The following is a 21,020-nucleotide window of genomic DNA, read 5'->3' on the forward strand; positions in this document are numbered from 1 at the left end:
CATGAGTAAAAACATGTTGACAAGAGAGAAAAAAAGCCCTTCTGTCTCACTCTCAGTCTTTGTCTCCTTTGCTTTCAGCGGTAGGATGGCGGGGGTGAATGGAGACCGCAAAGGGAAGAAAGATGACAATGGGATTGGCACAGCCATTGACTTCATGCTTTCCAATGCCAAGCTAGTGCTGGGAGTGGGAGGAGCAGCTATGCTCGGCATTGCAACGCTTGCTGTCAAAAGAGTAAGTGAGAGGCGATTTATTCCCAGTCTTTATTTCTTTCCATCCTTTCACTAGCATGTCTAATGAAGGGCATACAATGCTCTCGCGTCAGCATCCAAACCAACGTGAACGGTGTGCTCGTATCTCTCTGTTGTGCAGATGTACGACCGTGCCATAAGTGCTCCCACCAGCCCCACAAATATCGAGCCGACGGGAAAGAGAAGCTGGGAGGAGCCTGCCTGGATGGGTTCGTCACCACGGGTACTGAACCATGACATGAAGTCCACAGTTAGCAGGTCTCTGCAGACTCTGCCTACTTCCTCACATGCTTTTGAACCAGGTAAGGAACTTTTTTTTCTTTTTCTTTCCATGTTGTATTCTGCAGGATTGATCTGCCTATTTTGTGGTTTAGACTTTCAGCCGGCTGGCCTTTTATTTGTTGACAGTCAGCCTATCTGGAGGATTCTTGCTCTTCCTTTACAGTGGGTGTTTGCTCCCTGTAGTGCAGTTGTTAGTCAGTCAGCTGTTTTATGTTAGTTTGATTGGATGTAGTTGAACCTTTTTTATTGTTATACTGTAGAAGTAAAATGTAGTATTTCTAGATTCATAATTTTAAAGCAAACCCGTGCCTTGTGTCTTTGCTCACAACCTCTTTTTTTTCAAACCTTTAATTGTTTCTATTCTCTTCAGACTGTCTGCGTATGGCCGTGGGTCGAGCTGCTGTTGGAGGCAGTGGCGCCACTCAGTCAGACCTGCAGCGGGCCCGAATGCGTCTGTCCCTGCAGGAACATCTGTGGGAGTTCTACCAAAATAATGTTAACATCCCTTCTGCGGAGCAGGCTTTGGCAAGGAGAGCAGCGCTGGACATCTGTGCCGAGCTCAGAGTGTTCCTTCATGCCAAGCTGCCTGACATGCCTCTCAGAGAGATGTACCTGAGTGGGAGTCTGTATGATGACCTGCAGGTAAGAGGTTACTCACATTTGACCTACTTTTAGACAAAAGTAGTCTTCATTTTAACCATCACCGTCTCACGTCAATCACCATTAATTTGAGAAAGTATTTGGTTTGTGAACGTCTTCGGCCAGCCATGCTTTTCTTCATTTTATCACCTTCTATTATTTAGGTGGTAACAGCAGACCACGCCCAGCTCATGGTGCCTCTCATCTTGGAGAAGAACCTGTGGTCGTCCATCCCCGGGGAGGACACCATCATGAATGTTCCAGGTTTCTGGCTCATCCGCAGGGAGAATTTGGAGTATTTCCCACGGAACAGCAGCTACTGGGACCGCTGCATGGTCGGAGGCTACCTCTCCCCTAAATCAGTCCTTGAGGTCTTTGACAAGCTCGTGGCTGGCTCTATCAACTGGCCAGCTATCGGGAGTGTCCTCGACTACATCATTCGTCCTGTGGTTCCCTCAGAAACACTGACCCTGGAGGTGCAGTATGAGACGGACCGGAAATTGTACGTAGACTTCCTACCGCTGCTTGTGATGGAGGACGGAACCTCGCTGATCGCTAAACCACACCGACTTGCCGCAGAGCGGCATGAAAACCTGTGGCGGCAGAGCTTCCGCGTGGCTGAGACGGCACGACTCAGGGCTCTGGACCAGGAGGACGGAGGCTGCCGATGCACCTGCCTGAAGCTGGCAAAGGCCGTGTGCAAGCTCAACCCTGCACTAAACCGCCTCAACGCCAGCCAGCTCACCAACTCCATCTTGTTGCTTTGCGAAAAAGAAGGCGACTGGACCCACGAGGCACTGGCCGACCGGTTCCTGCAGCTGCAGCGATCACTAGTGGGACATTTAGAGGCAGGGAGGCTGCCGTGTGCCCTCAGCCCTAAAGTCAACTTATTCTGTGAGCTGACTGAACTGGAAGTGGACGAGCTGGGGTACACGCTCTACAGCGCCCTCTCAGAACCCGAGGAGCTGCTGAGAACTGCTGCGGCCCAGCCGCCCCATCCCTGACGGCCTCGTACAAGAACGTCTCGACACAGCAACGGGGCCTCGACTCGTCAACCGCTGTTTTGTGGGCAATGGGGACCTCAAGCCATAATAAGGTTCCTGGGAGAAAAAAACAACAGCATGGACTCAGCCATGGTCTCTTCAGTCTGCCATCAGCGAGAAGGTTCGACACAGCGTAGCAGTTACTTCGTCTTGAGATTCTTGACATAAAAGCTGTCTGTGGGGTGATCATGCAAATACTATTTTAATCTTTCTGAACGTGAAGGCCCATTGGAGTTCATGGCTCTCACTATAGCCGTTGTATTAATGAAGTTCAGAGTAGACGGTTGGGTTCTAATGAATTGGGATGGAGGTATGGCACGCTGCATTGGTCGGTCCATAGCAAAATGTTTGAGCTCTTTTGAACCTGTTGGAGAGGGTCTGGAGGACAGACGGGTCCATTGCCCAATGCAGTTAAATGTCGTTTACTCCATTTTGAGACGGGTCTAAGCCACTATGTCGAGGGATGGAGTGTGACGTTGATTGTGTGTATGCCAACCCAAAAAGCTAATAAATTGAAGCCCAAAGAGAGAAGTACACCGTCTTTTCATGCTCCTTTTTGTTGCCACACATAATATGAAATACCGCTCATGGTCTGAGTTCGGTTTGAAATGAAGGTGTTTGAATAACTTCATTAATACAGTGGCTGTGTTCAAAATGTGTTCTTTCTATGTTTCCAGAAACCTTTGAATTGGATTGTGTGCGGCTTGCATGTGTTATCGACCTAATCTAGAACTCAAACCATTGAATATACAATGAGCTTTGTCTATTTGTACCATTTTCCACCATTCAACTATGAATCGGATGCAAAATTCGGAACGTCTTATTTATTTAAATGTCAAACGTCTGATGCGTCGGTGGTCATAAAATTTGAGCAGCACAGTGGCTTCGGCTTCTCGCTCACTTATTTTGGCGAGAACAGAAAAGGTTTTTGTGTGACTGTCCGTCTAATACAGAGCTGCTCTTTGTTATGAAAAGGAGGTTTCTTCTTCAGTCTCACATGTGCGTTGGTGCACGGGTCTAATATGCTTTATCTTAAGGAAAAAAGCAACATTCATCATAGGTTGTTTTGCACTGTCAAATATTAGTACTTTTGTCAAATATGTCTCAGGACATTCTGAAAGTGCTTCTAACGGTTTTTGCTTTAATTCAAATTTGAGTTCAGATCCTCACTTCAGTGTTTCAGCGTCTGTCTCTCTGCAGTTTGAGACCAACGGCGCACAGCTGTAAACGCAGTAATGACGTTCATCATTTGGTGAATTCCTCTCATTAACTCCCTGGCCTGGTTGCAGTAAGAGCCTTGTACCCGGTAGTTTTCTATCTCTCCGTTCACATTTCAATGATTAATGTACAGGTGCCCAGTCTGTCTGGAGCAGGTAGCTAGAGCTGGATTAGAGCAGTAAGCGAACACCAGGAAACACAGGACGTGCTCCTCGTCAGTTGTGGCCCTGAACAGGAAGTGTTTAGCACCAACAGTATGAGCTGTGGTGAAGATCACAACCAGCGGGTCTAAGTGTATTATTAATAGATTACAGGTGCTAACCCTCTCGGTGATCATGATCTGATTGAGGGATCGACTCTCAGATCCACGGTTACATAAAAGCAGCTTTGATGGCCGAGGTTTCTGATGCTGGGTCAGTTTGTCTGTTCAAATGAATGCCCTGAAACATGTTGTCCAAGATATAACCACATGGTTGCTTTTTGATCTCACTTTTAGCCTTAGAATGATAAATTAAATGCAGAGATATGGAGCAAGTGTGTCCATCCCCCCGGTCCCTAGTTTGTATAGCGTACGATACGGAGGATTCTGGGTCGTTTATAGTCCCATCGTGAACGATAATCATCCAGATAATAACGGACAAACTGTTGACTATTTTTGTATTAATTGTACATTTGTAACCAAAAATAAGAGCAGACTATTTATTTGCATCAATTCTTTGTGTAAAGCATCACTTCATGTGATTCATTAAGTGCTTTGTTCTGGATGTAATGATTCAAAGTGAAGCCGCAGTAGGTCTTTGTTTATGCTACAAATCGCTGCTGGGGCTGAATGGAGATCGACTGTGCCACATTTGTAATATTGTAAAACCCAAAGTAGATCACTACCTCTACCTTGTGGAGTTCATACTAGCCATATTCTTTGTTGCATGTTATGTATTTCCCCCCAGCTTTTTTTAAATTTTAGTTCAGCTCTGGAGTTGAACCTTGCAGCACTTTGTATACTTCATTAAATGTTTAAAGTTACATTCTGTAGGTTTATCTGTGCTTGTTTTTCTTCTATGGATTGAGTGACAAAAATATTCCAAATTTGAAAAAACCCTTCAAGTTTTATTCAGTCTGATTTGGTAAACCATTCACACAGCTGAGATACCATCAGTGTACACAGACAGCCCCAGTTATAACATTTGTCAAATGAAACTAAATTCCACCCCAACGCTTAAGTTGCACTTCTTCTTTCCAAGCATCTACATTACAAAAAGTAAACGACACAAATGCAAAGTTCTAAATAAAAACTGCCATCTGGATGAAGCTCAAACTGTAAAGCGGCTTCACAGAGTGAAATAAACAGTTTAGCAATCAGCGTTCAGTTGAACAAAACATCTGGCCTCCTCACTAAATGTGTGCAGATGGATATTAATGGAGCATCCATACTTGGTCATCAGAAGCCATATTGTCATGATAACCTCATTATTGCAAGCACATGTGAGATATTTATGTGGCAAGCCAGGTCCTGCGGTGACACACAATGGCTTTTTATCGCTGCAAATGAAAATAACGGGACAACTATAATGAATTTTAGCTTTGCTTGGTTGCGACCTCTAAAAAGCAAATACCGCGAGAAATGTGTCATATTTCACACAGCGCTCCGCCGTCTACTTGGCCGGGGCGAACCCCACGCGGTCTGCGGCCCTGTCGAACACTGTGTAGTACTTCCCGATGAATACATCCCCCAGGATCCACAGGGGCCCGGCCGGAGGCGGGATATCCATGGCCATGAAGCCCGACAGGCAGATTGATACACCCTTCTGAGACTCCTGCATCAAATAGGAGAGAGACATTTTCAGCAGAAGATTAATAAAGCAAGTTTGGATTCAGGTTTACAAAAATTATTTTAAAAAGATTAGGCCGCATGTTTAACCTAAGTCAATACAGTACTCTCATGTTCATGTGTGCACTGAGAGAGTTGTTGCTCCTCTTCACACTGGCCATATAGAAGTAGCTTTGGCTGAACTAACACTAAGGGGTCACTTCAGCATGTAGTCGGGACAATTAGTTTTTTTAAATCTTCACATGGACAAATTCTCCTTAGGATTTAGATGCCAACCTAGTCAAGACAAACTCAAGTTATATAGTACACTTGTACAATCTAAATGTGAGGTTTTGTCTGAACATTTCAATACAGAGGAGATAATGCAGACCAATACTTCAAGCCCATGCCTTAAAACACTCATTTTAGCGCCAGATTTGTGCGCTAGCATCGACACCGCCAGAGCAGCGTCTGTTGAATTTACTCGTAATAAAGTCTAACGCCCATGTTCACCACGTAAGGACCACCGTGCTGTGACTCATCAATGTATTTTATAATACAATAACAGAGGCGGTCTATGGCACAGATGACTAAGCACTAGGCCTTTGCTTGTTGTAAAATAAAGGATCAATGAACACATTGTTGGCTTTGGAATTTGTTGACAAAAATAAAAAATATTCAGACGGATTGAGTGACAAAACTATTCCAAATTTGACAAAACCCTTCAAGTTTTATTCAGTCAGATTTTGTATACAAATCACACAGCCGAGATACCATCAGTGTACACAAACAGCCCCAGTTATGTCTGTCATTGGACAACTGGGAATGAAACTATATTCCACCCCAAAGCTTGTGTGTGACTCTACCTTCATGATATAATCCTCTCCGGTCAGGTTGAACATCTTCCCTCCAATGTTGAAGGAGACGGTGGGGAGGGATGGGATCTTCTTGCAGTCGATCCAGTACTAGAGCAGAGGGAGAAGAACGTGCTGTAAGGATCTCAAAAGACCGAAAGGGACAGACCCAAAGTGAGCCAGTGCTCATTGGAAGGTTTCAAAAGTTACTGCTGGGATAGCAGAGTGCACCTTCAGGGCACCACGTGCTCTAGCAAATATCTTTGTTTTCACATGTGTCGCAACTCTACCTCTCCCATCAGCAGGGGCAGCGCTCCGATGGCTTTGTGCAGCGCCCTGACTTCCTCCACGGGCCCTACAATTAAGGACGTTCCCGTGTCGACAATAGCCTGGCAACCGGCTTTGCAGAGAGTCAGCTGGTTGCCAACATTAACTCTGCAGGGTGGGGCAGAGGGGACATGAAGTATCAGTTATTTCAGACACCCGCCAAGAAATATGCTGCTGTGTAGCTTTTAGGACTCGTTTAAACTAGAGTAGGATTTGACACCATCCAAAAAGATCCAATTTAGTTTTAACGATAAATAAACAAACTTATGCAAGCCCCACTTCATGACTGCAAGAGAAAAGTATTAGGACATTAAGGATTGTGAGATATGTGTCCTGGAATGGTTCAGTGTTTTGAGAGCCCTCTGACTCATTCACAAGTCATGCTTTAAGTGAGGAGGCTCCCAGTTAGAAAACCATTTCAGTTACAAGGTACTGAGGTAATGACCAACACAGAACAGGAAGTGAGCTGACCTTGACTTCTTTATTCCACTTCCCACCAGAAATAATACTAATAAAGATAATAATAGCCATCAGGGTTCTTTCTCACCCGCTCATCTTGATCTGCCAGTAGGCCTTTCGTGTCACATTGACATAGTGCAGGTCTCCGGTGTAGTACTGAGGGTCGGTCCCTCCCAGCATCAGCTCTCCTCCAACAGCTGCTGTTGTGTCTCTAAGAGACGGTGGACAGACATAACACAAAGGTTCCTCTGACCAACAGTTCAACCAAAATCAGAAGGCAGCGATTCTCCGGCTGACTGATTAGAATCATTTTTATTATGAATATCATTCCCGCTGGTTCTTCTATGCTGCTTCAAGTCAAGACACCAACCTGCTTATGTAGAAAGAGAAAATGTTCTGGGGCAGCAGCTTGGCAGCCATGGCCGTGTCGAACACCGGGGTGACGTTTGCTACTGATATGGAGGGGTAGGCCATGCCCAAGACCCCGTCGAACCGGGCCACTGCAAACGTGATGCCAGGCTGCTTCACTGCTTCCCCAAACTGCTGCCCAGCAACCGGCAAGCCTGCAATCTGCAAGGAGAGGCATCGATGGGAACAGAGAAAAAATATATTAGGAAATAATAGGAATGGCATGACCACCAAAATTGAGGAATGCAGTTAAACAAGCTCATGTGTCTTTCTAACTCACGGAGACAGTGTCTCCGCTGATGAAGCCAGACAAGCTGCCTCGGCCATACCGGATGGAGAAGGCCGTGCCGTTCTTCACGAATGTGCTCGACTTTTTCGAGTTGTAGCGATGATGGAGCCCTAACGAGAGAGGACAACCCATCAAAATGATATCATACCGCGCTTATGGATTTGCTACACAAAGTTTGATAGTACGCTGTTAACAGTTAGAAAGCAGAACCAGAGGGGCGACACCAGCCTCCCTCTCCCCCACCTGACTGAACCATGCAAGGTAGTCTGCTTGGTAGTATCAGAAAAAGACATCAAATGACGACAAGGAGATGCAAAACTACTGCAAAGAAAAAAAAAACTACAAAGAGAGAGTGTCTTTGGGGGCCCTAGGGAAGGAGTGGGGGCCTTTTACTTTTATTTGTTGTTACAGTGATTTATCAATATTAGAGTGTTTAAAGTGGTTTACTGGACATCTACTTCTTACACCAAATAATCAATTTAGCTATAAGCTATGCCGTTAATTATAATTAGGAGACTCAACAATTTTTACTCACTTCCTACACATGTCCCCTTCATTGATTCTGTCCCCTATCACGCCCCGCATTCAAAAGTTTATCTACATACCTTGAACAGCGCCAATGATAAATTAAAGTGATCTGCAACAATGAAAGTATTTTCTTTCATATTGTTAAAAGACATTTCATTCCAAAAGGTCAAGGTTTGGTTTTACATCCTGTTTTCATTTTAGGGAAACTAAGTTATGTTTGTGAACCAGTCAATAGACTGTACTTTGTAATGTTACACACTGCATTGCACCGAGACCACATTTGTGCCAGAACGCTGATGTGCTGAGTCAAGTTAGTTTTACATTTCTGAGGATAACCGTAACAGGTAACAGAGACGACAGCCGCAAGATACAGCTAAAATGTTACACGGAAACTTCCAATTTTAAAAGCAAATTCAAAAAAACGAATAAAAAGCCACTTCCTGCCACTTTTAGTCCCAGAAAGTGGCCAACAGATACGCATATAGACGAGTCACTCACAGCAGGCCACGTCAAAGACAGAGCAGTGGATGGAGGGCACCCAGAGGTTGGAGGAGCCGGTGTCAAACAGCACTGTGAAGTCCTGCGGAGGGGTGCCAATGCTGATCCTCCCATAGTACTGGGCCTGGGACACACACACACACACACACACACACACACACACACACACACACACACACACACACACACACACACACACACACACACCTGCTGTGAGACCATGCACCACAACATCGGCATCAGAAGACAGATTAAGTGCACAGGTGTGACTACAATAAGTATTTGATCTGTTGTCCACTCTGTTATTGTTAGTCAGAGGCAACAAAACAGCAACCTTTGACACCTTGAATGTCCACATCTAATAACTACGTCATCATTCCCCCTCGCTCACTATCAACCTCGGGGAGTTTTACGCTGACATCAGCGGGGGAAGGTGGCTTTTGTTTCGGGCTTTAACTGCTAGTTGAAGTGTCATGCGTACATCCATGAAGTTGGTCAGGCTCTCCACGGGCAGTTGGACGGGCGGGGAGCTGTCCGGCGCCCCGGAGCTCCTCGCTAAAGCCCGCAGCTCCTCCACGGACATCCCGTTGTCGCTCATCAGGCGGCGCAGGCTTCTGGTCCTGTGCAGCGGCACTCTGCAGCGAGATAACGCAGGTATTTAATAAAGTGTTCTCACGCGCGGCCCAAAAGACGACTTCCTGCTAGAGCGCGCGCGTTTACTTTCATGCGAAGTTTGTAAGTCTGTCGAGCCGACGTCGTTTTTACGTGCACCGGGAACTCATTGTCGCAAGTAAATAGTAAATACTTACATAACATAACGCTAATTGGAAACACGTTGGGCAAAAGCTACCAGAGAACAAAACAAGGAAGTTATCACGCGCGCGCGCACATACGTTAACTCTCATTCAACAAGGACCACCTGCCTGTCGCTATAATGTAACCTACACGCTGTAATGTAACATTAATATTAGCTGCACTTAATTGTTGCTGGTTAAGAAGTATTTACCTGAATATGGCGGCGCTGTGTGCTATGAGCAGCGCCGCGATGATACTTATTATCCCCAGCCGTGTCATGTCTGTCCTCGGAGGAAGAGTAAACTTTTGTAACGTTTCTAAAACTAACGGGCGCACACACGCAGGCGGCCGTTTCAACCGAGGCGGGACGCTATGTGAACGCGCCCCGGCAACGTCTGCGTTTAATTGGCCCCGCCCCTTCTGTATGTGGCGCAATGATTGGAGGAAAATAATCAGTGAGGCGCTCCTATTGGCGGAAGAAGATGGCCATCATGCTGCATTAGAAGCCGGCCTGCCGGGGCTCGAGGGGTCACGAGTTGACGGTGAAAAGACGGATAGGGCACATACTGGCACATTGTGTTAGAAACTGCAGCTGAGGAAATATCATAGAAAAGGTTCCAACAGTTCACTGAACACCTTTCCACAGAGAATCGATAAACCTCTCACCACACAGACTAAATCCTATACAGATAAGTAAAGAAGTTTCTGCTGTTGGCCTCTGCTAAATTGTTCTGGTGAAGAATTTCTTGGGTTTGAGAAGCCTAATGAATGACAATGCCACCGCTGCTAATTTAATGAAAGAAGCACTTCAGTGGTTTAGGATTGTAATTCCATTACAAGTGGACCTTGGAATAAACAGATTATACAATTGTGGTTTACACTTTCAGTATATAACATGAAAAAAACATACAAATTACAGATCCTATGCAACCCAATGGCATATTTTGTTGAAACTTGTTAGACAACCTTCATGTCACCAGTTTGAAAAACACTGTTTTTTGGTGCATGGTTCAATCTGGCAGGTGACCATTGGTGCATGCCAAAAGATTCAGATTCAACTTTATTGTCATTGCACATAGTACAAGTACTGTGACAACAAAATGTAGTTTGCATCTGTCCAGAGCGCAAAAGAAGCACTTAAGGTGCAGTGTATATATATATATATATATATATATATATATATATATATATATATATATATATATATATATATATATATATATAAACATAGTGCAAGTGTGCAAGGGGCTTGTATTGCCTTTCTTCATGCTAAGCTAAGCTAACCCTCTGCTGGCTCCAACTGCACATTCACCATGCAGCCACAAGAGTGGTATCAATCTCCTCATCTAACTTTCGGGGGGGCGGGGGGGGGGGGGGGGGCAAAATTCCCACAGTGTCTACGACTAAAAACTACTTCTAGGGGCCAGAGGGTTAAAATTTCTTTATTTGAGATCAAACTAAATATGTCACTCTGTAACATGCAGTTATGACAGCAAATACCGATTCAGGATGAGTCATCCACGGCACCACTCAACACGCTGGTCTGTGTGACAGAGGCTTGTGACAAAACCTGCAAGCATTCGCAGAGCAGGTCACAAAACAGACACTCCCTTTGCCTGTTGAACAAGTTTAAAAGTTTTCCTACAGAGAAACCACAAACACTTTGACATTAAGACTGGCATATGCAGAATTAATCGACACACGTCGGCTATCCTCATCAACCAGACTTTGAGCCGTTCAGAAAGGCAAGTTCCCCAGAAGGTAAACTTCAGGGTTATCTTTGAGCTACGGGTGGTGTTTGCATTTAGTGGTAATAGGCATCGTGAGGATGAGCCAGGTCATGGCTGTAAGTCTAGGCATATCCTCACATCTGACGAGTTTGTGTCCGTAGAGAAGTTTTTGCAAAAAAAAAAGGGGGTAAACCACCTGTGCTTTTCTCTGCTTTGACGCTGCAGGAAAATCACAGCTTTCGACAGGACGACAGCCATGGAGCAATCGTTTGGTCATTTCTTAAGGGATCCGTAGCTAAAGGATCAAACGCAACAGTGAAATGAAGAGACCCGGTAACTGATAAACATGATGGTAAGAATCAGCTCTTTCTGTTGTTTAGGAATCGTCATATATGTCTTTTATTAAAGGGCTGTGCCAAAAGGACAGACGCAAACTTAGGAGGGTTCATTCAGTACGGAGCTTCAGAAACATCTAAGTAAGTAATATCGTGAATGTGAGATGCATGCAGTGGTGGAATGTAACTAAGTTCAACTTTGAGGTATTGTATAATATTTTTAAAATATTAATCCACTTGTCAGTTCTGATGTATTTTTAAGGATTAAATTACCCGGCACTGTATAAAGTAGTTGAAATGAGCCCCATATTTACCAGCTGCAACATTAGTGACACATTAATCATGCTTCTATTGATGTTACAATAATAGACTGCAAATTATTATCCAGTGACATTAAATGACTGGATGGTATGAATTTATGAAAACATGACAGCGCTGCAGTCCTGCTGCTCAAACAACTGTCCAACAGTCGTACTAATAAGACGCTTTTAGTCAGAAAAGCCCAAATGTTTCAAACAGACTTTGTGTCGATTGAAAGGTTCATAGTCAACAAAGAGAAGCAACCATTACAATGCAGGTGGAGTTACCGTGTGGGTGTGGGCACAGATTTCCACTCAGCGGTTGTTTTTACAATGCATCGCAAACATATTTCTCTATTTGGCCGATAGACAGAGCTTGGATCTCATCACATACTTACACAGTACTAATTAAAAAAGGTCACAGTGAATATGATTACTTCCTTAAAGGCTTGAAAGGTGTAATTATATATATACATATATATATATATATACATATATATATATATATATATATATATATATATATATATATATATATATATATATATATACATATATATATATATACATATATATATATATGTATATCTATCTATCTATCTATCTATCTATCTATCTATCTCTTCATTATTACAGAAATCAAAAACCATAAATATAATGATAATGGGATATATGTTGAAATCATTCATCCTAATGTGTTGAGAGGTTTGAGTTGAAGAAAAGGACATCACAGCAATACAGTGCATGCGTAGCCATCTTAAACCGATGATTGAATGTCTGGCAGACTTTTCTATTATACAGTTTAACTATCAGACAATTTATTTATACCAATATTAAACCCCATGTAGCTGCCCGAACCAGCCAGGACACAGGGCCCGATGCAGTCCGCTATCACCAACTCCTTTGATGTCGCACAGTCGGCCTGCGAAGACCCAGAGGAACCCGTGGTAAACACCAGTTTCTCTTCTAAGCTGTTCCTCTGAATGCAATACTCAATGTGTAGAAAAAATGAAATCCTTGAGCTTGATCTTCTTGTAAGAGACTTAACGCTTTTCCTTTGAGCTCTTTATTGAGCTATGTTCTCATGCACTACTAGAAATGATGCCTCCCTGATGTTTTTTTTCTTTTCTTCAGCCGGCTGTCACAGATGAAAGCCCGTCAGAGGTTAAAAAGAAGCCTGTGCCTCGTCCCAGGTCGAGAATACAACCAAAGTCCCAGTGTAACGCCAACGACAACAACACTGTTTACGATGCAGACACACTTGGCAGTACAGCCAATGTGGAGGTGAGTGTGGATACTGTCATGACGATTAAGTCATAATAATGTCTAATAATTGGCATGCATTAATTGTTTTCATTCCTCTCTGTCGTCAGAGCGTCGAACTCGGGAAACATTCGTCAGACTATAAGAAGTCTCGGCCTCCGAGACCACCACTAAGCAAAGCTATGCTCTCCAGGAAACCCACAATTGATGCAGGCAGTCAATACATGGCTGCAATTTCTCTTCCAACTGTGAGGGCACATTTGAAACAAAATAAAAAGCTTCATTTTCTTCGTTTAAAAGACTTCTGCAAGTGTGTTATTACGAGAAATAACTAGAGATGCAGCTTACGTCCTCCTTAATTTCTCCGCTAGAGTCCTACTGAGACAACACAGTCTCTTCCACCACCGCGGCCTGAACGCCCCCCTCCCTCCTCCATCTCTTACAATAGAGGCCCTAACGTGAGGCTAAAATCGGAGGTAAGGGCTGACGGGTTTCACCTCATCCCGACTTTTTTTGAGGCACATCTAAATGGGATTGACATTCCCCTCATATAAACTATACATATATGTGATATGATATGGTGTTCATCACCTGCTGTGTGTTTTTTTTCTGTCTTGTTAATGTCTTGGCTAGAGCTCAAGTGAGGAAAGTGAGCAATCCAGTTATTCCTACTTCAGCTTAACGTCACAATCTCCAGTCCCACCAGCTCTCTCTGAAGAAGAGATGGACCTCTGCGGGTCTTGTAATACAACGGTAAATTTCAGGGTAAAGGTTATGCATTATGGACTCAGTGTTTTCTGTGAGTTGGGGTCAAATCATCTCCAATCGACAGCACAAAAGCTCAGCAACCGTGTTGGAATGCGTGCAACGTTTTGGTCCTGTTCAACTGCATTGTGCAACCACCGTGTGAACGTCTTTGGTTTTCAGGCCGCAGACGGCACAGAGAGACCTGCGGTTCCGCCTCGATCCGGGCGGTCCTCCCTCTGCGGTGCTGCCTCTTTGTCTGGGACCTCGCCTACACAGGTATGTATGAGAGCCACAGCAGGGGCCAAAAAACAGACACAGAAGGTACAGAGACAATTGTGCTTTTGTTATTCTGTCATAGAACATATAATTGATGTATCAACAGTATACTCTGGGGAAATGCAGTGTTTGTATCTTTGTGCAGTGGAGTAGATGAGCAACAACATTTTCTTTGTTTATTACAGACCAGGCCGCCACCACCGTGCTTCACCCCGCCGCCCCCTCCTTCATCAGAGGAACTGTTGGATACAGTGTACAGTGAGATCGAGCATCGTCCCTACCTGGACGTCCTGCCGGAGGACGGAGATAAGATGGTGAGACGTCGATCACGACACAGACAATGGTTTGCTCTAATTCTATTCTGGTCCATTAATGTGTGTCTGTGAAACACTCGCAGTCGCTCGGGAAGTCAACAATCCGCTACCAGACGGGGTACTACTCCCCTCAGCTACAGACCAGTGAGGATGCAGAGGTACAGCTGTTTTTCAGTTTCATACTAAGTTTAAGAAAGTTTCATGAATTAAATGTATTATCTCTCTACGACAAAAACTCCCCATGGGAGGCCAGGCGAAGTATACCAATTATAATCATACATTTATGATAACCAATTGCTGCATAATACAAATGTAGAGTTTGCAGAAGAGTGCATCGTCTAAGAAAAAAATTAAGCAATGAAAGTTGAAAAAGAATAAAAAGAATAAAAACAAACGGATGCGATGGATTTCTGATAAGAATAACCTGTTTTCCTCAGGACATTAATGGGATGTTGAGATGGTTGAAAAAAGTATCAAGTAAGTGCAGCATTTTGTTTTCTCGATAGATATTGTGTCTTTTTCTTAAAGCCTAAAGAAGCATTTAAAGTTCTTGTATTGACTGCCAAATAATTTGTACTCATTGATTTGAAAAAAAAAGTGCAATGAATAAATAATGCAAAAAGGGAGCATCCCAAATAATAAAGAGCAGGATCGAAGTGTCCTTTAGCTAATCCATCTCTTTGCTGTCCCTCCAACAGAATCTGATTTCATGGCTTTATCAATGTATGGCCTCAGAATAGAGGAGGAAATCAGGTAACCACACAGAAAATCCATCTGCACAAACTGTGCCCTTTTGGTGCCGTTAAATCTGTTACAATTTTTCTTGAGGGGAAAAAAAACCAAATAGCTACAGTTTTCTGTTTTATATATATATATATATATATATATATATATATATATATATATATATATATATATATATATATTTTACAGAAACCTGAATTGCATTAATTGGCTTTACTATTCCAGAATAGTATGCGCCCAATAAATAACCTGTTTTTATTGTCACCTTTGCAGATTGTTCAGCGAGAGGGCGATGAACGTGAGAAAGGCCCTGCGTCTCTACAACCTCCTCATGATGAAACGCAATGAAAGCCTGCGGAACATCATCACAGAGTTGGCCTCCATCTCTGACAGCCTGGACAAGATGAAGAAGAAGGGCAAAACCATGGACATTGCTGGGGGCACCACAGGTGCTGTCGGAGGGATGACCGCCGTCCTGGGTATCGCCTTTGCTCCGGCGACCTTGGGCGCCTCGCTGATTGCGACAGTGATCGGTGCTGGTATGATGGCGTCCGCTGGGGGCATGGGCGCCCACACTGCCAAGGCCAACAAGAAGCTTGTGAATAGGATGACAGTTGAGAAACTTATATATGATTACAAGGCAAACATTGTCGATCTGGAACACTGCCTGGGCTTTATCCTCGATGGGATGAATGAACTTCAAAGGCACGACATTGCCAGGTTACAGAGGGCGGGAGCACAGCCGGATTCAGTGAAGATGGCTCACCTGTCACAGTTTGTGTTTCAGAATAACATAAAAAAGAACAGCGGGACTTCTCTTGGGCACACACGTGGGATGTCGTCGGAGAGACTGCTTCTGGCTTTTGTGAAGGAAATGGATGTGTATTTTAAGGAGAAGGATGAGCAGAAGCTGAAGAAGTCGAGTAAAAGCAAGTTTTCGGGTCGAGTTCGCCTTCTGGCGCAGAATCTGCAGGAAGAACTGCATCAGCTGAATCATATGTGGGAAATGTTTGGTTGAAAAGAAGAGAACAAATAACTTTGTCTTGCTTTGTGTGTGTGAGGGAGAGAAAGAGACTGGAGAATATATGCCGTATTTACAACTTGTATTTGATATTATGATATATATTTTTATATTTGGATCTACTATTTAAAGAAAGTTCAAGATTATAGTTCTCCTAAAGTGAATGTGATGAATAAAGCCACAGAGTTAATGAAAATATCCCTTCATTAAAATAATAGTGCTCGTACCAGTGAACAGTAGCATGCACTGAATGCGGAACACAAACAATGGCGGAGTGATATTGTGGGCAGTGCGGAAGGATACCTCCGGTCCGGTCCTTGCTTGTACTATATCAAGACCGTGCCATAACATGCGCCATCTTCTTTTCCGCGGAACAACAAACGAAGTAACATCATTGACTAACATCGCTCTGTTGGTCGAAATGGCAGTGTAAAAGTGCGCCGCGACCCAGCCGCCAACAAAACAGTGCATCCAGCCAGTGCACTGAGTCACTTCCAAATCAGAAACATGTCGTAAGTATTATTTATTTTATCACATTTTGTCAATGACAGCGCGCGGCCTGCTGTGGCGCGCGCCCCTAAGCCGAGAGCACGAAGCTGTATCATTTTACGTCACATTTTGAATTAGTTTGACATTTACATTACTATTATTATTATTATTATTATTATTATTATTATTATTATTATTACTTATTTTGAAACGTCGTCTAGTTTGATATAATGACGTGGGGTTGTATTATAAAATCAGGGTTTGACGTGCCGTCAATACCCAATGTGCCATTTGGACATGTGCCGAGACAATTAAAGACAATCTCATTGGTCAAGACCGCGTTTCCACATCTGTATTAACCGTCAGTGTTGGTGTCATGAGTGCTTGCGTGGCGGTCAGAAAATGGCTAGTTTCCTCCTTTGTGTCAAAATGGCGGCTTCGTGTCGGTGCATTGAGAACAGAGCGCGTGTCTGTTAATGGTGAGGGAGGACGGCTGCGTCACGTGGGCCGTGACCCGGTCTGAACGCAGACTCACGTCAGAGTCACAAGGCTGGCATCTGGGTGGAGACCGTGACGTCTGGGAGGTGCACTGCAGTGATGGGGGCAGTGTTTCGCTGCCTTTCTCGACCGGAATCCTTATTTTCATACTGACGTTGTATTAGTGCCGAGTAACTCTCGTCGTCATTGTGGATTAATCTGTCCATTATTTTCTGACTAAATTTGAATAGTTGTCGTCAATAAAAACATTTTGTCCACTTCTAAAATATATTCAGTGTGATGTCAAAGAAGGAAAGAAACCTGCACATGTTAATTTAGTTGGAATCGACTGACTTGTTTAAACTATTAAGATGTGGCCAATTTTAATTCTTGCAACCCAATTAATTGTAGCTCTGGGCTATATTATTATTTACCCACACGTGTTATTACGTATGCATTACCAATTAAAGGCTAAACCATCAATATGTTCATAGGCTTTATTAATGTAATTCTGTTTATACAAGACTAATGTTTAGAGTTTCACCTAAACTTTCTCATTTCTTACCCCTTTCTTATCTTTAGGTCCTTCCTGGAAACCCTCACTGCTGCTGCATACAGCATAAACGAGTTCGAAACTGTCCTATCCTCTTCGCACACCCTGTTTGTGACCAACAACAGCCACTATGACCACGATGATGACAAACTCACAGTTTGGCCTGGAAGACATGGAGGCCCTTCTCTGGGGACCTTCCTCTCCCATGGCTGACGCCATGAGCTTCTTAACTTCACGCCCTGACCAAGAAGAACAACAGAAAGGAGGAGGAACCTTACTGGAGGGCGACGCTTCCCCTGCGTCGCCCCTCACCTCATCACTGTCCTCCTCCTCCTCGCCTCCTCCCTTCTACTCTCCACCTCCCTCGCCGCCGGCCGTCCTCCAGGGGGACAAAGCTGGGATGGAGTCTGACCTGCTCTCCCTCCCCTGGTTGGGCCACCCTGCTCAGCTGAGACCGGCCGTCTCAGATGACAGCAAAGGTAATGCCTGTGTAAAATACTAATCTAACAGCAATTTTTGAAGCACACCTAGTAACACATTTGAAACTTGAGCACCATCTCTTAGTGTAGACAAACAGTGAAACAGACAACTTATTAATAACTGCCTCATTTTCCTCCACAGAGGATATGTTTGGTGACCTGGACTGGATGGCCGAGCGGGTGGACCTGTCAGAGTTTGATCTGGACTCACTGATTGGCTCCTGCAGTCCTACTGAGGAGTCCCCCAGCTGCCCAGAAGACCTCCTAGCCTCCCTGGATTGCCCCATGGAGCTCGACTCCCTCCCAATGCCCTCCCTCTTAACTCCTACTCTCTCGAATCTCCCCTCTGCTTCTCTAAGTATATCTCCCCCTACTCCTCCTCTGGTCTGCTCAGATCCTTCTGTCATCACGGTAGATGAGCCTGACTCCTGCATTGAGGTACAGGATGATAACGGCTTTCCCCTGTGTGTCCCTGAGCCGCAACAGGAGCTGGAAATCAAATCTGAGCCCGCTTCTCCAGACCCCCCATCCCCTTTGGTTGATTCTCCCTCCTCCCCAGCCTACACCCTGGACCTGGGCAGTGAAGTGGACGTCACAGAGAGTGAGATGAAGCCAGTGGTAGCTTCTGTCGTCTCCAAAGTCCCGAGGCTTGTACTCTCCCTCTCGCCGACCAGCATTGTCTTTGTGCTGGCTCCCAAAGATGAAATCGGGATCACCACCACCACTGTATCCACCACGTCGCATGTCGTTCAGTCCCCCCCTTCAAAGTCCTCCAGAAGCAGATCATACCCCGACCCCACATGCAAAGCTAGCCCACCATCTCACAGTGCCTCCACTGTCAATGTCGAGTCCCCCCGAAATGCAGATGGAGACGCAAGGTCTACTTTGAAGGCTCCGAAGGCTAAGAAACTGAAGAAGATGGCGCAGAACAAGACGGCCGCCACGCGTTACAGGCAGAAGAAGAGAGTCGAGCAGAATACGCTTCTTGACGAGCATGGTCTGCTGGAGAGGAAGAACCTGGAGCTCAATGAGAAGGCTGAGTCCTTGGCCAGGGAGATCGAGTACCTGAAAGAGCTGATGGAGGAGGTGTGTCAGGCCAGGACCAGCAAAAGTCTCGGTGCTGACCCCTAGTGGTCAAACTTGTGTGAAAGCAGAAGAAAGTAGGCTCAGCAGATTTTATTTATTTAATGCAAACAAGTATCAGTAAAGTATGTGTTCTGTCCACACAGCAAGTCTTGGATCCACAATCCAGTAAAACTGATGTTTTTCAGAATACCTCTTTTATATATAAAACACTGGTATTAACTATAGAATGTTTGTCATGTTTAGAGTGGTTATATGGAAGTATTTTCCATTCAGTATATAAACTTGTATTTTTTTCCTATGTATGTAAATGTTTTCCATCTCTGGACCTCAGTAATCTGCCAGTAGGATGTATTTTAAGATTTGTGTATTGTAGTATAACTGCGCCATCTGTATTATGAATCTCTTAATAAAGAGTCTTAAAATGGAGTGAGTCATTTCGTGAGTCCTTGTGGGCCATCAGTGATGTATATTATTAGCATCACTTGACACATGAGTGTCATCAGACTGTTAAAGGTTACAGTGTACATAATCATTCAGCTTCATAAATGCTTGTTAATAAGGCATATGGACACTACTGATCATATTGCAGGTTTACATCAGTAAAGCTCAAGTTCATCACCTGATTCTGAGAGTTTTCCGTCAGGTCAGACTGGAGCCAGGTCGCGCATAAAGAGGCTTTGTTCCCGGCCTGATGATACGCTGCGATGAGCCTGTGGTCGCCCAGCTGACTGGCGCCTCTCACACAAACAAACTGGGAAGAGGATAATGAAGCCGCCTGACTAGCAGCGTGATGCACACATTTGATCAACTGACAGTCATGTGAACTTTTTTTTAAGTCCAAGGGAAATCGATGTCGGATAAAACTGACTTCTCATGCGTTTTGCCTGTCTACTGATGGAATTAGGACGCTTGCTGAAGGGTACAGAGTTTATAAAATACTCATGTATTCGTGATGGGAGTCTGTGTGTGAATCGCAGAGCGTGTGAGAGAAGGATAAAGAGAGCGCTGACCTCGGCACAGCTTGAATAATATTACTAACAGAAATGCGTGCGTTGAGCCTACAACTGTCCCTGGCTGAGCGCGCTGTAATTGGTCCAGGCTTTCGTCCAGATAGCTTAGGGATGATCTTTGTCTGGAGGCACGCCAAAGTCAAGATGGTGCAGAGCTACTTACAATAGGACAAACATTTCCTCTAGAGAAACAGACTTGGTTAAGCATAGATCCCACCTCTGCAAATGCCTAATTTTTCAAGAGACATATTTAGTTTCAGTTGACCTAGAACATTGTAATTGCAACTATAAGAGTGATAATAAACGAGTATAGTAAACCAGAGGGCTATATTAGGAAACATGGCAGACACAATAATTCATCTTTGCATATTTGCAAAAGGCCAGACTTTCTTATCCTCAGTTTGAGCTGGTTAAGACAGTATGAGGGCCCTGCAGAGTCCAGCACAGTGTACCTACTGTATAACTTTTATTTGGCAGAAGAACCTTTTATTTAAAATGTTAAAAGGTTACTTTGAACTGCCTGAAACTACATGTTTGTCATGGAAAGATAATACTCAAGATGTATTATACCACAGTATGCATCATACCAGTGTGATTATTCTGTGGGTATGATCTGCTTGCTACAGTGACACTCAGTGGCGAGACCGAGCAGACACTACTTCCACCACAAAGCATGCAGTGTATGTGAGTGTAGTATTTTCTTTTGCACATCAGTGGGAACAAAGCACTTGGCAGATTAAAAACAACAATCATTAGTTAAATAATAAGATGAAACGCCACAAATACACGAGAATATATCCA

General features: G+C 44.2%; 4 protein-coding genes across 4 annotated transcripts; 3 read left to right on the plus strand and 1 right to left on the minus strand.

Moving 5' to 3' along the window:
• Window positions 1-85: 85 nt before the first annotated feature.
• LOC137786771 (mitochondrial dynamics protein MID51) lies at window positions 86-2,809 on the plus strand. Its single transcript, XM_068578865.1, has 4 exons — window positions 86-232; window positions 371-551; window positions 902-1,173; window positions 1,335-2,809. Exons 1-4 carry the CDS (start codon window positions 86-88, stop codon window positions 2,172-2,174), a joined length of 1,440 nt encoding a protein of 479 aa, XP_068434966.1. The 3' UTR covers window positions 2,175-2,809.
• Window positions 2,810-4,517: 1,708 nt separating this feature from the next.
• Window positions 4,518-9,755, minus strand: LOC137786931 (cathepsin D-like). Its single transcript, XM_068579077.1, has 9 exons — window positions 9,608-9,755; window positions 9,083-9,236; window positions 8,602-8,725; window positions 7,567-7,685; window positions 7,249-7,448; window positions 6,967-7,089; window positions 6,383-6,527; window positions 6,105-6,203; window positions 4,518-5,245 (listed from the first exon to the last, which is right to left on the minus strand). The coding sequence occupies exons 1-9, from the start codon at window positions 9,673-9,675 to the stop codon at window positions 5,084-5,086; spliced, it is 1,194 nt and encodes a 397-aa protein (XP_068435178.1). The 5' UTR covers window positions 9,676-9,755; the 3' UTR covers window positions 4,518-5,083.
• A 3,937-nt stretch (window positions 9,756-13,692) lies between these two features.
• Window positions 13,693-16,178, plus strand: LOC137787124 (apolipoprotein L6-like). The gene is made up of 7 exons (XM_068579393.1): window positions 13,693-13,776; window positions 13,951-14,046; window positions 14,232-14,360; window positions 14,444-14,518; window positions 14,798-14,837; window positions 15,059-15,113; window positions 15,378-16,178. Exons 1-7 carry the CDS (start codon window positions 13,747-13,749, stop codon window positions 16,120-16,122), a joined length of 1,170 nt encoding a protein of 389 aa, XP_068435494.1. The 5' UTR covers window positions 13,693-13,746; the 3' UTR covers window positions 16,123-16,178.
• Window positions 16,179-16,459: 281 nt separating this feature from the next.
• atf4b (activating transcription factor 4b) lies at window positions 16,460-19,635 on the plus strand. Its single transcript, XM_068579487.1, has 3 exons — window positions 16,460-16,637; window positions 17,674-18,123; window positions 18,266-19,635. The coding sequence occupies exons 2-3, from the start codon at window positions 17,775-17,777 to the stop codon at window positions 19,252-19,254; spliced, it is 1,338 nt and encodes a 445-aa protein (XP_068435588.1). The 5' UTR covers window positions 16,460-16,637; window positions 17,674-17,774; the 3' UTR covers window positions 19,255-19,635.
• The last annotated feature ends 1,385 nt before the right edge of the window (window positions 19,636-21,020 follow it).

The sequence above is a fragment of the Clinocottus analis genome, unplaced genomic scaffold (genome assembly GCF_023055335.1).
Source record: "Clinocottus analis isolate CAN_PGR_092001 unplaced genomic scaffold, fCliAna1.0.p SCAF_16, whole genome shotgun sequence".
Lineage (NCBI taxonomy): Eukaryota > Metazoa > Chordata > Actinopteri > Perciformes > Cottidae > Clinocottus > Clinocottus analis.

Bases quoted from the DNA above. Each gene is read 5' to 3' on its own strand.
- LOC137786931 (XM_068579077.1), bottom strand. From the start codon at position 9,675: ATGACACGGCTGGGGATAATAAGTATCATCGCGGCGCTGCTCATAGCA. The intron at 7,686-8,601 runs GTGAGTGACTCG...CTCTCTCGTTAG, and splicing joins TGTCTTTGACGTGGCCTGCT to GGCTCCATCATCGCTACAAC. The intron at 5,246-6,104 runs GTAGAGTCACAC...TATTTGATGCAG, and splicing joins GAGAGGATTATATCATGAAG to GAGTCTCAGAAGGGTGTATC.
- LOC137786771 (XM_068578865.1), top strand. From the start codon at position 86: ATGGCGGGGGTGAATGGAGACCGCAAAGGGAAGAAAGATGACAATGGG. The intron at 552-901 runs GTAAGGAACTTT...TATTCTCTTCAG, and splicing joins CTCACATGCTTTTGAACCAG to ACTGTCTGCGTATGGCCGTG. The intron at 1,174-1,334 runs GTAAGAGGTTAC...TCTATTATTTAG, and splicing joins GTCTGTATGATGACCTGCAG to GTGGTAACAGCAGACCACGC.
- LOC137787124 (XM_068579393.1), top strand. From the start codon at position 13,747: ATGGACCTCTGCGGGTCTTGTAATACAACG. The intron at 13,777-13,950 runs GTAAATTTCAGG...TTTGGTTTTCAG, and splicing joins GCGGGTCTTGTAATACAACG to GCCGCAGACGGCACAGAGAG. The intron at 14,519-14,797 runs GTACAGCTGTTT...TGTTTTCCTCAG, and splicing joins AGACCAGTGAGGATGCAGAG to GACATTAATGGGATGTTGAG.
- atf4b (XM_068579487.1), top strand. From the start codon at position 17,775: ATGACCACGATGATGACAAACTCACAGTTTGGCCTGGAAGACATGGAG. The intron at 18,124-18,265 runs GTAATGCCTGTG...TTTCCTCCACAG, and splicing joins CGTCTCAGATGACAGCAAAG to AGGATATGTTTGGTGACCTG.